Raw genomic sequence first — 14,878 nt, forward strand, 5'->3', positions numbered from 1 at the left:
GGTGTTTGCGTAGAGTTTTCAGTGCTAACATATAAGCAACACCGCACGAAACAACCACAGAAATCAATGTGGGACGTATGACGAACATATCCGTTAGGACAGTGCGGCGAAATTTGGCCTGTGGCAGCAGACGACAGATGCGAGCGGCTTTGCTAACAGCACGGCATCGCCTGCAGCGCCTGACCTGGGTTCGTGACCGTATCGGTTGGGTACTAGATACTGGAAAACTGTGGCCTGGTCAGATGAGTCGCGATTTCAGCTGATAAAGAGCTGACTGTAGCATTAGAGTGTGGCGCAGATGCCACAGAGCCATGCACCCAAATTGTCAACACGGCTCTGCACAAGCTGGTGATGACTCCATAATGGTGTGGCCTCTGTTATATGGAATGTACTGGGACTTCTGGTCGAACTGAACCATCACTAACTGGAAATGGTTGTATTCACCTACTTGGAGACCATTTGCAGCCTTTCATGACTGTTTGCCATATCACCAGGCCACTACTGTTCGCTATTGGTTGAAGAACATTGTGGAGAATTCGAGCGAATGATTTGGCCACCCAGATCGCCCGACATCAATCCCATCGAGCATTTATGGAGCGTAATCGATAGGTCAGTTTGTGCACAAGATTCTGCACCAGAAATACTTTCGTAATTATGGATTGCTATGTTATTCTAGAAGCATCCAGGACATTCGGTGAATCAAATTAGAGGTACTACGATTTGTGCTTTTAAGATTAAAGACAGTTCAGAATAAAGCTAAATTTTTTGCAAATGAAAGGTTTTGGAAATATTCTGGATACAAAAAATATTTGTGTGAGTGGGAGAGTAAATTTTTAGACATTTTTCAAAATATATGCCATGTCAAAAGATTTATATATGTGTTGAATAATCGGGTTTCTGCCGGTTATTCGCATCTTTCTTGAGCGAATAAACTGCAGAAACCCGATTATTCAACATGGCAATGCTTCGCTGGGAAGGCCTGAAGAATCACAGCTCTAGATAAGTTTGTAAGGACTTGCCATCAATTGTAATACCACTTGCTGATTTGAAACGTCAGCTCAGTGTTTTTGTGTGTTGTTAGGAATCTGCACACTAACAATGATATGACACTGATAACAACACTGGGTGTCCTGTCACAGCCATGCACGCTGCAGTGTGGAAAACATGCTGTGCTGCAAGTGCCACCAGTCGTGGCTGGCCCATGCCTCAATCTTTTGTTTTGTCATGTTGGTAGGACACTGCATAGCAGCATCCTAAGATCGCTAGTGCAGGGCTGGGGAGTTGTTGTGGTTGCACACACTGCGGCTGGCGGACAACATGCTGCAGTGCAACTCCAGCCTGTCCTTGCTGGCCCACACCTTATTGTTTTAGTTTGTTTTGTTGGCAGGACACTGCACAGCAGCAACTTGACGTCGCTGAGTGCTTTGCTGGGTCAGCTCTCGCGGCTGTGCACACTGTGGCTGACGGACAACATGCTTCACTGCGACTGCCACCTGTCGTAACTGTCCCGCGCCACTATGTATTATTTTGTTGTGTTGGCAGGACGCTGCACAGCAACAACCTCATGTCGCTGAGTGGGGCACTGGGTGAGCTGTCACGACTGCGCACACTGGGCCGACGGAAACCATACTTCACTGCGACTGCCACCTGTCGCGAGTGTTCCGCGTCACTATGTATTAACATCTTCAACTTTTGTAGTCCCGTGTTCCTCAGTTGCGTGTAATATTACGGTATATTGATAATTTTTACTTATGGACCGTCTGATAGCAACTGAATAAAACACAATTTTAGTGCCATAAGCGTTTCGCCTTTATTTTCTGCAAGGCATCATCAGTCGCCTGGAATATGTACATATGTTAGCTATTTAATTTACATTTTGTCACAGCGCCTAGGTTATAAACAGTTCTGGTGGTTGGTATTTCCTGTTAAGTAGTAATGTTTTGAACTGCACTTACAGGTTGTGTGGACAATTTCTTACATATTACACTCCTGTTGCATTTTCTTACATATACCACACCAAAATACACACACACACACACACACACACACACACAAATCAGAGCCAAAAATAAAATAAAACACAGCACGAAAAAACACCCCAATACACACACATACACACACACACACACAAATGCATACACAAACAGATCACAGATACTTCAATAATTACACTCGAAAGTTTGGCAATAACATTCGATCTTTGACAAAAACATTTGACAGTCGGCAACAGAAACCAAAACATTGCATTGAAACAAGCGTTCAGTTCATAGTGCTGTGAAATGTGGGGAAAAAAACGCATATTGGCATTCATAAGAAGAAGAACAACACAAAAAATGCAGCAGGAGCGTAATATGTAAGACATTGTCCACGCAACCTGTAAGTGCAGTTCAAAACATTACTACTTAACAGGAAATACCAACCACCAGAACTGTTTATAACCTCGGAACTGTGACAAAATGTAAATTAAATAGCTAACATATGTACATATTCTAGGCGACTGATGATACCTCGCAGAAAATAAAGGCGAAACGCGTATGGCACTAAAATTGTGTTTTATTCAGTTGCTGTCAGACGGTCCATAAGTAAAAACTGTCAATATACCGTAACACTGTGTATTATTTTGTTGTGTTGGCAGGAAGCTGCACAGCAACAACTTGACGTTGCTGAGTGCGGCGCTGGGTGAGCTGTCGCGGCTGCGCACGCTGCGACTGGCGGACTACATGCTGCGCTGCAAATGCCACCTGTCATGGCTGGCACAAGATGCAGTGTTTTATGTTTTTGTGTTGGCAGTATGCTGCATAGCAACAACCTGACGTCGCTGCATGCAGCCTGCATGAGCTGTCGCAGCTACATGTGCTGCAGCTGGCAAACAATATGCTTCACAATGCGACTACCATCTGTCATTGCTGGCACACAACTTAGTATTTTATTTTGTTGGTTGGCAGGACGCTGCACAGCAACAACTTGACGTCGCTGAGTGCGGCGCTGGGTGAGCTGTCACGGCTGCGCACGCTGCGACTGGCGGACAACATGCTGCGCTGCGACTGCCAACTGTCATGGCTGGCACAAGATACACTGTTTTATATTTTTGTGTTGGCAGTGTGCTGCATAGCAACAACCTGACGTCGCTGCACGAAGCCTGCATGAGCTGTCGCACCTACATGTGCTGCAGCGGGCAAACAATATGCTTCACAATGCGACTACCACCTGTCATGGCTGGCACACAGCTTAGTATTTTATTTAGTTAGTTGGCAGGACGCTGCACAGCAACAACCTCACGTCGCTGAGTGCGGTGCTGGGTGAGCTGTCGCAGCTGCGCACGCTGCGACTGGCAGACAACATGCTGCACTGCGACTGCCACCTGTCATGACTGTCCCGCGCCACTATGTATTATTTTGTTGTGTTGGTAGGACGCTGCACAGCAACAACCTCACGTCGCTGAGTGCAGCCTGCGCAAGCTACGCAGCTGCATGTGCTGCAGCTGGCAAACAATACGCATCACAATGCGACTACCAACTGTCATGGCTGGCCCACAACTTAGTATTTTATTTTGTTGTGTTGGCAGGACGCTGCACAGCAACAACCTCACGTCGCTGAGTGCGGCGCTGGGTGAGCTGTCGCGGCTGCGCACGCTGCGACTGGCGGATAACATGCTGCACTGCGACTGCCACCTGTCGTGGCTGGCCCGCTTCCTGCGGCGTGCACCGCGCCTCGCCGTTCACGCCCGCTGCTTCTCGCCCAACCAGGTCAAGGGCCACGCCATCGCCACGCTACACGACCACGACTTCAAGTGCTCTGGTCAGTACTGTGCTGCCGTAGTTTTCCTAGTCTTAGCTCCAATCCGAAAGTTGTCGCTCACACCCTAGAAAACGGAAAGCGTTATGCGAGGAACACGTTGACTGAACGTTTTTGCTTTCTTTTTCATCAGTCTTTCTAGTGGTTTCTGGTGTGGTCTGCCACTAAATCCTCACAGAATGTCATTTCCCCCCAACTTCCAGAATTATTCAGTTATCTGCTGGATATATTCCTAGATTTCTCCTGCAATTTTTAGCCTCTACAATTACTTTTAGTACCATGGAAGTTATTCCTTAACGTATTAACACACATCCTATTATAGTATGCCTTCTTCTCGTCAGTGTTTTCTGTATGTTACCTTCTTCGTCGATTCTGGTCTTCATTTTGTATCTTATATTCCCACCCAATTTTTAGCATCCTTCTATAGGACCATATCTCAAATGAAATTACAATGAAATCCAGACCTTTAGCTGCTTACAGGCGTTGATGAATATCAACAGGGCAGTTGAAAATGTGTGCCCCCGACCGGGACTCGAACCCGGGATCTCCTGCTTACATGGCAGATGCTGTATCCGTCTGAGTCACCAAGTATACAGAGGATAGTGCGACTGCAGGGACTTATCTCTGGCACGCTCCCCATAAGACCCACTTCCCAACTTACTGTCCACATACTACATTTGAAGTGCCCCTGCCCACTATACTCATTACTCGCGGCAGTCAGTCTACCGATCCTCGTAAAGCTTCGGGCAATGTGAGTGCATCCGCACTGAAGAAGATCATTGACCGGTAAGCCTTATCTATATGGCGATGGTATCTATTCCTTTGGACTACCCTCTGTGTCCTCGGTGACTCAGACGGATAGATCGTCTGCCATGTAAGCAGCAGATCCCGGGTTCGAGTCCCAGTCAGGGCACACATTTTCAACTGCCCCGTTGATATTCATCAACGCCTGTAAGCAGGTAAAGGCCTGGATTTCATTGTAATTTCATTCTTCGAGAGCTGCAAGATCACCAATGGTATCTCTTCTTTCGGGCAGGTCCGAATATATATGAAGATGGTATCTGTTCTTTCGGACATGTCTTCATATTATATGTTCACCATAACTGGTACCCAAATGCGCCACCTCTCGCAACGTCTTCTCAGGTTCCACGCAGTCCATGATTCACCACTATGCAATGCTCTCCTTCAGACATAAAAAAGGTCCTCCTCAAATTCAGTCCATTATGTGAGACTAGTCGGTTTGTCTTGTCCAGGAATGCCCTATTTGTCTCTGCTAGCCTGTTCTTTTATGTCCTCCTTGCTTTGACGCATGTTCTTTTGCCTCCAGCATAGCAGAAAACCTTCCCCTCGTCTACTCTATGGTCGCAAATGTTAAGTTTACCGCTAATCTCATTTCTGCTCGTCCTCATTATTTTCGTCTTTCTTCAGTTAGTCTCGATCCATGTGCTGTACTCTTTAGACTGTTCATTGCATTCAACGCGTCATGTAATTCTTCTTCGCTTTCACTGACGAGAACAATGTCATGAGCGCATCTTACTGCTGATATTATTCTCCCCGAATTTTAATCCCAGTCTTGAACCTTTCCTATTTCCGTCATTACTTCTTCGATGTGTAGATTGAAAGTCGAAAGACTGTATCCTTGTCTGCCATTCTTTTTAATGTGGGCACTTCGTTCTTCGTCCTTATTCTTATCGTTTGCTCTTCGTTCATGTTCAAAATGTATATTTCTTGTTCCTCTCTATAGTTTACTCGTATTTTTGTTTAGAATTTCGAACACCTTGCACCATTCCACATCGTCGAATGCTGTTTCTAGGTCGTCAAATGCTAGAACGTACCTTGATTTTGTTGGCTTGCTTTCATTATCAAGTGCAACGGTAACATGGCCTCTACAGTGTCTTTACCTTTCCTAAAGCCATATTGGTCGTCATCTAACAGCGCCTCAGTTTTCTTTTATTTAGCTTACATAAGTTTTAAAACTTATGGTAATACCAACAGTATTAAAGATGTTAATAAAATTTAAATATCTAAAATTTGTTGATCACTCATGGACAGGATTATATGATAGTTTCCCTTAGAGTAAGGGAAGGTACGGTAAAGCGGTTCCTCTAAGCGAAACTGAATTTTCAGCGAACCGTGGTTGTTGATATAAGACTACCATTTACACGTTTTGAATCTACATAGTATAAGGTACCACACCAAATATTTTTTGGTCAAAAAGAGAATAGCATATATAAAATATAATCTTTTTTTCTGGAGTGTTACGCAGTGGCCACTTTCGCTCCCTAGCTGGGTAATGTGGGCAGTGCCATCGCAACAGCATCCCTTGTTGATTGTTCTAATTTTCCGACATATTTTCTAGACTTATTGATGAAGCAGTAACAACTGGCTAGAGCAGACCGGTTACAATCGGATTTTTGTATTAGGCCAAATATAACATAACAGTTTTAAATAACATGAAGTAATTAATTCAAAAAGGGATAGAAAATGGATGACAGCCCAGTATATAAAACTATTTAAAAGTCAGTTTGACCTGTAGTATTACGTGTCTCATATTGAACTAACTAATTCTAGTTGGGGTAAACGCCTTGACACCCTTTCCGTACCATTAGTGTGGCCATTTTTCTCAATTACGCACCATGTTGCCATTAGTGGTTCACAGAGTGACTATTCGTATTACAAATGTTAATAGTCTTGATCGCAATATAATTTAATAGCAACTATATAAACGGTTTCGGTTTGCCAGTAAGCGTCTTCATATTATATGTGCACCATAACTGGTACCCGAAATATTGTTGGCAAAAATGAGACAATGGAATGAATGGAAAATTTAATAATAAAATCTGCCTATTCAACAGCGTTATTATTTGGCCCCTGTACTTCTAGATGTTTTAATCCTCCAGGAAATTCTAAACCAGTGGAGACTCCACTGCAGAGTGAAAATACACCTAGAACAATGCCATAGGTTTGTAGCTGAGCCATTTCTCCATAGTATTTGTTCCGCAAATGCTATTCCCGCAGTGTATATGGGAAAACTTCTGTGATGTTTGACAGGTAGTAGATGAGGTATAGGCGGAAGTAAATCTGTGTGGGGGTATGTCATGAATGGTACTGGGATAGCTAAGTAGACAGAGAAAAGTCTCAGGCTCGGGTACACAGTTTTAATGCGCCAGTAGGTTTCAAATCAGTGCGGACTCCAGAGAGAAAACTCGTTCCGGAAACTGAAATTTTGACGGTGAAGCTGTGATCTCTAGCTCGGTGATAAAAACGCTATTGTAAAATCAAGAGAAGGATTTAATACTTCATTGTTATCAAAAAAATTGTACATGAATTGCTCAGCGATTCCCTTAAATTGAACAAAAAATTGTAAGTATTCCACTGACGTCCCTAGATCAGTTTCCTATCATCTTTTCAATATGAAGCGGCAGCTGAGGCTGTCATACTCAGAATGTTTCCAGTGCTTTTCAGCGTCAACCTTGTCGGTCACTTAGAGATCATAGCCAATCGCCTACCAAGTGGGAATACTCAATTAATCGACTCACCTCGAGACTAGCCAGTACTGCATATCTCGGCATTAGCCGGACTCTTGTCTTGTAACATAGCTGAAGTGAAGCAACAACACACGCCATCGCGAAGACTAAAGACGCTGCCGTGTCGCGCAGTTAGCGCCGCGCTGTGTAGGCAGCCCGCGATGCAAGAGGACAGGCAGTGCGGCATGGCACGTAGGCGCACAGTTATGTACTTCGGTCAAGTGTTCGACTAACATCCTTGAAAAATCAGTAAGATGACAAACTACGTCAAACAACAGACTAACTTCAGTCATCTATACGCTGTGAGACATACCGTAATTACGTACAATGTCTCTTTTGTTTGGTTTGCGATCAATCTCAGATTTTCCATTGAATGTCACACTAACCCTTACCTACATGTCGGTGTTTACATACCCGCAAAGGACTCGCTTTGAATTGCATATACTATGCGGCAACTCCCTCATACAGCAACTTTTCGATCGCCCCTTATATATATATATCCAAAAAACATTCGTCATGTAACTTATTCTTACTAAAAGTGACATTAATTACAGGACGAACGTGCATACGTCATCATTTGTATCTAGATCAGTATATTACATAACTGCCTGAAAGTTACAGGATACAAGAAGATACGTGATCTATTCTTTGGACAATACGTTGTCAGGGTGAAGTTCCATGCCTGACTGCAAACTGAAATAATATATTCTCTTGCACCAAAAAAACCGTATCAGTGATCGTAGGAGTCAGTCTAAAGGTGCTCTAAATGGATAAATCACTATAGTTTATCTCCGGATACAACCAAAATTCGAAAAGCAAAATGTATAAATCTATGAAAATGTATATACAGACAATACTGTACGTGTACCACATATTTACAAAAAGTAATGTGAATACAATAATATTTAGTGTTTTTAAAAAGTATTTCCAAAGTGGGCTGGTGTACACTTTCGCAGGCAATTCGTGTGCTTATTAGTATAATGAGGAAGGGAGAGTGTTGTGACTGGAGAACAGTGTACCTAGGAACACGTGATGTTTCCTGGTAGGTGTTTCAATCAGGCGACCGATTTTAGAATCGCATGAAGGAATGCACAGTAGATACCGCTATATGCAGTTTCTGGCCTTTTTTACTGTTTTTAGTGTTGTGAGACACGAGGTTGTAAATATTACGAGTTCTACATAATTAAGTGCTGTAAAATATATTAAAGGTATTTAGGGCCTATTGTTAATTCTTCAGGTACGGATTTTTATAGTAAATAAAATTCTGTACATTTTTAAAACTAGTTGCATACTGTGTGGATGATAAAGTTGTACTTCGACAGTCGTGGATCATCCTGTACCTTGAAAAGGAAGGTCCACCATGGAACATATGATATCTTCTAATGAATCAAGATTTTTTCGATTGCAACACTTTTAAATTTGAGTAGAACATTCGTTTCTAGGTGTATCACCATGTTGTACCGTGGAACAGGCTTCCGAACTTACAAGAACGTTGTTTTTACGGAGTAATTCTTACAATTTTAAAAAAAGACTGCAGCACACGTTAAGTGATTGCTTATGAGTTCAAGATGAAATAAGAAAATGTATTAAATTCTTATTACAGGGCTGGCTAGAGGCGAAAGTCTGAGAATTATTTCAAGGTGTAAAACTCTTCCTTAGCTGTAAGATAACTTAAAAACTCGGAGAGGTGCTCTGTCCACTGATGTGTGTCCGTTCTCTGTCTGTCTTGTAGTTTTCGGGCAGTTGTCTTCTGAAACCACGGAGGTATTTCTTAATAACCCTGTACAGAGACTTCCTAGCGGATTAAAACTGTGTGCCGGACCGAGACTCGAACTCGGGATCTTTGCCTTTAGTAAGCAAGTCGTCTACCAGCTGAGGTACCTAAGCACGACTCACGATCCGCTCTCACAGCATTGTGGTACCCTATATAGATTATAGAGCGTGTAATATATGCCCACATGGGGTAAGTGGAACGAAACAATGGAGGAGGGAAAAGAGCGCACAGAAACGTTCAAAGTGATGGCATTTAAAAGGTTGTGAAATCAAAACCCTAGCCTGTTATTGTGAGTGGTGGTCAGAATGACGGCCGACCTGTAGCGAGATCCGCTGTGCCGTGTTGCAGGCCTGGTGGAGCGACCCAGTGGCGAGTGTTCAGCGGAGCCGCAGTGCTCGCACCCGTGCCGCTGCGCCGACGCCATCGTGGACTGCAAGGACAAGGCGCTAGCCCGCCTGCCCGACCAGCTGCCGGACTCCACGGCCGAGCTGTGAGTACCTCACCATCTAACTTTTCGCCTCCATCCAACAATGCTAACCTGTCGGTATACCCTCTGAAGTGCGACGTCATGTGTTACGTGGATATTTTTTTTCGTACGTTTCAGTTTAGATAGCATTCGCGTGTTTTGTTTACAATAGGTCACTTAGTTCTTGTGGATGAAGGCTTCGATCGTCTTGTTTACTAGAAACTATAAGCTCTCTACTGTTGTTGCTGTGTTCTCAGTCCAAAGACTGGTTTGATGCAGCTCTCCACGCTCCTCTATCCTCTGCAATCCTCTTTATCTCCGAGTGACTGCTGTAACCTACATCCTTCTGAATCTGCGTACTGTTGAAAGTCGCTAGCGCTTTCTTCTTATTTCGTGTTTTCTACTGAAAATCTCGTGCTTGTACTCTTGTTAACTTTACTATTACAGAGATCACCTAAACTTTATGTATTTATTTTTATTGGTCCTGTGCGCAACAAATGTGGGATCCGTACCAGATAGGATTGATAGAAGAGATAGAGAAGATCCAACGGAGACCTGCGCGCTTCGTTACAGGATCATCTAGTAATCGCGAAAGCGTTACGGAGATGATAGATAAACTCCAGTGGAAAACTCTGCAGGAGAGACGTTCAGTAGCCCGGTACTGGCTTTTGTTAAAGTTTCGAGAACATACCTTCACCGAAAAGTCAAGCAGTATATTGCTCCCTCCTACGTATATCTCGCGAAGAGACCATGAGGATAAAATCAGAGAGATTAGAGCCCACACAGAAGCATACCGACAATCCTTCTTTCCATGAACAATACGAGACTGGAATAAAAGGGAGAACCGATAGAGGTGCTCAAGGTACCCTCCGCCACACACCGTCAGGTGGCTTGCGGAGTATGGATGTAGATGTAGATGTAGAAATAACTTACTTGGTCTTTCTGCTGCCACTGCTTGATCTGCTGCATTCCATTATTTAACAAAAACATTAAAAAACCTATTATTCATGCTGAGTGCAATGCATGTTCTGTATGGCGGCTCCTGCTGCTGCTGCGGCTGCTGCTGCTTACTACAACGACATATAATTCAAGAGAAAGGGTTTGGCAAATCTAATACCTTTTTCTTAAAAAAAATATATTCTGAAAGCGATTCTTTCTCATTCAATTAACAAAACGCTAGAAGCTCTTTGAACAATCGCTTCGTATGTAAATCTGCCTCCAGTGGCATTAAAGCAATATTACAAATTAATCAGACTCTTGAGACAGACTGAAAGACTTCTCAATTAAATACATACTGAAACAATTCCCTGGCAATTACAAAAGAAATCAATGACAAAAATCAATACTTAATCTAACAATTGTTTCCCTTAAGAATTCAACTCCTATCATTATCAAAATTACCGTCTGCTGCTACGCACATACACAAACACTTTTCTTTAAATTAATAAGCGCGCTGCAAATTATAAAAAAAATATCAACTAAATACCAAATCCTGTGTCGCTGCTGGCGGACACAGCAGTACGGCTGCTCGGCGACGTCCCCTCGCCCAACACACGTGCGCACCACAGCAGGCGGGCTCCTACACTGGCTTCAAAACTGCCACTAGTTAATCCGTGCGCTGCGAAGCGCGACAACAATATCTTAAATTCCAGAGCTTGTGTATGCGCGCTGTAGCCAACCTTTACATCCTAAGAGAGTATCGCCGACTCTCACTGTATTCATCTCTTGGTCTCCCTTTACTGTTTTTACCCCGACCTCCGGATGGTTGTTAATCAGCTGGAACCGGTAACCAGCAAGTAGTATATTTATTTTGTCTTCCGACGAAAACTATTAAAATTTTAAACAAATGACATAAGCAATGTAAGATACATTCTGAGTAAATCACTCGCGACATTGTTTCGCCTCTGTGTTACCACCTTGATGTCTGTAACGCATCCCGGCCTCCCGCGTCCACACTCCCGCCCCAGACTAGACAGACTCCACGCTAAACATCACACAGTGTCTATCATACGCACTACCCGTGCTGCAGTTCCAAGAGAACCGGAAGAAACGGTGCACCGCATCCATGGCTAAGGTGAGCGGTACGCTTACAAACTGCACAGGCTGTTTAATAGTTAAACTTCAGACGGAAAATTAAATTCGGGTTCTGTCAAATAGTGTGACCAAATCAAGGACTTTCTCCTTCATATTCAGCTCCGCGTCAGCGTCTCTCATAAACATGCCAATTTTGAGCGACATAAATCAGTGCTTTCATCCAAACACCAAGAGAAAAAACGACGAATATTTACCTCTTTCGCGCAGTTGTCTTCTGAAACCACAGGATTTTTCTGAATAACCCTGTACAGAAACTACCGGGCAGATTAAATCTGTGTGCCGGACCGTTTCTTCCACGTCGTTCACCATTTATTCAGTATGTCTACGAACTCCTCTCATTGAAAGGAGAACTATTTCGAAAAGGGGGATTATCACTGGGCATAAAATGATTGCGCTGACAGAAAGCAATTATTTCACAAATTCTCTATCGCGGGAAGGACCTGCTACTTTCACTGTTTCGAGATCTATGTAATAGCTCAATTTCGTTGCAGCATCATTGAGCTTCGCAAGATTTTTTCTTGTAAATACGTTACAATGGCGGAGTAAAATTGAGGGCAATGGATCCTTAATGACAGTAGTAATTTCCAAAAAAAGGACATATGTCTTTTTACTTGTTTTTTTTTTCTCGAGAAGTCGCTTTCTTTTCTTCAGTATTCAAATTGATGATTAATTTCTTACAAAGCAGTGGGGAACGTCGCTTAAGTATACTTCTTTTACTCCTATGGTTTTACATCACTAGATATACCGTTGTGTTTCAATGAAAAAGTAATTTTTTCTCATTCTGGATTGAAGCGTAAAGTTTCATTGGATTTTCGGTTTGAGGCCATTTTCTTCTCTGTAATTCTGTGTTATTAGGAAAAATAAGAGTTTGACATAGCGAATACTAACAAGGTCAAGCGGCCGATTAGGCAAGCACGTGTACTTGAGATGGGCTCTGCTAGAACGGTTAGTGTGATGGAGGGGGAGCTCAGCATTCATAGAGAGAGAGAGAGAGAGAGAGAGAGAGAGAGAGCGTACGTGGGGGTGGCGCAGGCTATGTGAGCCTCTGGGACGCCTGTGCCCATGCTCTTGCATTTGCCCAGCCCTGCCTTAATAGTCTTCAGCTCCCATGTGCCTCTTATATGTGTGCGAACGTAATCTCCCCACCTTTCATCAGGCCGTCGACTACCAACCGTTTTCTTATCTTTTTCGACCCGGGAAATAACTCTTACTACGCATCGAACACACTTTCACCTGGGTAAAAAGAGTACCTCCATTTCATTACAGATTTAATTACGACCTCCACCTCAGTCTGTTCCCTGACGCACTTGTTTTTCCGTCTCTCATACAGAATCTCAATATGCATCCGTCCTGCATCAAAGACCTACATCTGTGTTCCACAAGCCACGGAGTGTGCAGTGTGTACCACTATAACTTCGTATAAGTGGTCACTGCGAACACCATGTTGTCATGACGGCGTTAAGCCTTAGTTTTCCTGTATCGGGATGACACTCCCTGCATTCTGCCCTATTTTAAATCGGACTACCAATATCTTGACGGTTAAACAGTTTTATCACAATTGGGCAAAGATTGTTGGGTCATCAACTCATTATCGTTTGGAATAAATCATGAAATAAGTCTGTGTACCTCGAGATATGACTCTAATACCGCGAAACTAATTGAGTGAAATAGAAACCTGTAAAACGGTGTACTAAATTTTTTCTGGCAATGTATATAAACACACCTTCGAAGTCAGTAGTTTCTTACTACATTACCGAAAAATGTTGTTGCATAAAGAAAGAATCAACCAAACCAAAACAAGTCTAGTCATGTTCTGCCGAAAGGAAATATAAACAAAAAAAGGGGTAAAAGATGTAGCATAGGAGACTTCATGTTCTATTATGTTTAAAATGTAGAAATAGTGCAGGAGTCTCGTGGACATTGTGTGTCCACGCCTTGACAACCTGTTCAGCAGTATTACATAAAAAATGCATTTCTGCACAGGTGACCCCACATGTTACCCGAGGTCTACTTCATTTGTGGGTGGACTAAACTTCCGACGATTCTCCTGATGGATTTCAGTCTGACATCTGCGTAGTTGCATGTGATCGTTTCACTTTGTCACTCTGTATGCTTTGTGCTTACTCCTAGACATTTTATGGATGTTATTGCTTGCAGTGTTTCTTTCTGTAATCACCTAATCGCACAATAATGGATCTTCGTGGCGATGTATGCACAATACGCTACATTTGTTTTTATTGTGGGTCAATTGCCAGTTTCTCCGCTAAGCATTGATCTTCTGCAAGTGTTCCTTCATTTAGGTACAATTTTCAAGTGTTGAGACTTCTCTGTTGTACAACAGAATCACACACAAAAACTGTCACGGAACTTCCTACGTTATGGACTTGGTTATTTATAGATATTGTAAAAGTAATAGTCCTGTAACACTCTTGAAGATTTCTTTTGACAATGCTACACTGTGTTCTGTTTGCTAGAAACTCGTCGACCCAATCACACAGTTCGTCTGGCAGTCCATATGCTCTTATTTCGTTCATCACGCGACAGTGCAGAACTGTATCAAACGCTTTCTTGAATTCAAGGAAAACGAAATCTACCGAGGCGCACGTTTCTGCTGCTTTCTGAGTCTCAATAACTAACTGAATGAGCTGGGTTTCACGGGATCGTTGTTTTCAGAATCCATATTGAATCCTGCAATGGAATCTTCGGCCTCCAGAAACGCCTTAATACACATGCTCCAAAATTCTACAATATACTGGCGTCAGAGATAAAAGTCCACAGTTTTGCGTGACAGTCCATTTCTGACAAGGAAACCATCTGTTTCCTTTTCAAAATATTATCCTCAATATCTGATTTCCATAAGTCAATGCTGCTAAAACACGCTGATTCTAATCTTTCCGTTCCAGAAACATCAGAAGTTTAGTTATACTGTGCAAGTGAAGAAACAGTTGTTCTTAAAGATTTCCCTTTTTAGGTGATATCTACCAAAACCAAATCACTTTCACAAGCATCACAACTTAGGTGATTAAATGTATAATGTCTACACGGTGTACTTGTTGAGTCTCACCACTCGCGGACTAGCCAGCAGCAGCCTCATAGGAGCCTATATAAATCTGCACAAACCTTTGATAGGCTGCAACCTCTTATCAAAGTGTTCTGTATTATCTCAGTCGCTTCAGAAAGAGAGGTCTGAATTTGCATCTCTTATAGTTCCTATGTTTTCAA

The 14,878-nt window shown here is 42.9% G+C and overlaps 1 protein-coding gene across 3 annotated transcripts in view; it reads left to right on the forward strand.

The window, feature by feature from the left end:
• The window catches only part of LOC126187475 (protein slit), a 793,364-nt gene that overhangs the window by 668,974 nt on the left and 109,512 nt on the right, over positions 1 to 14,878 (forward strand). For all 3 annotated transcript variants that reach the window (XM_049928576.1, XM_049928578.1, XM_049928577.1), the window contains exons 6-7: positions 3,566 to 3,798; positions 9,445 to 9,586. In XM_049928576.1, the coding sequence (XP_049784533.1) occupies positions 3,566 to 3,798; positions 9,445 to 9,586 (375 nt within the window). The remainder of the gene's footprint in view (positions 1 to 3,565; positions 3,799 to 9,444; positions 9,587 to 14,878) is intronic.

This window comes from Schistocerca cancellata, chromosome 5 (genome assembly GCF_023864275.1).
Source record: "Schistocerca cancellata isolate TAMUIC-IGC-003103 chromosome 5, iqSchCanc2.1, whole genome shotgun sequence".
Lineage (NCBI taxonomy): Eukaryota > Metazoa > Arthropoda > Insecta > Orthoptera > Acrididae > Schistocerca > Schistocerca cancellata.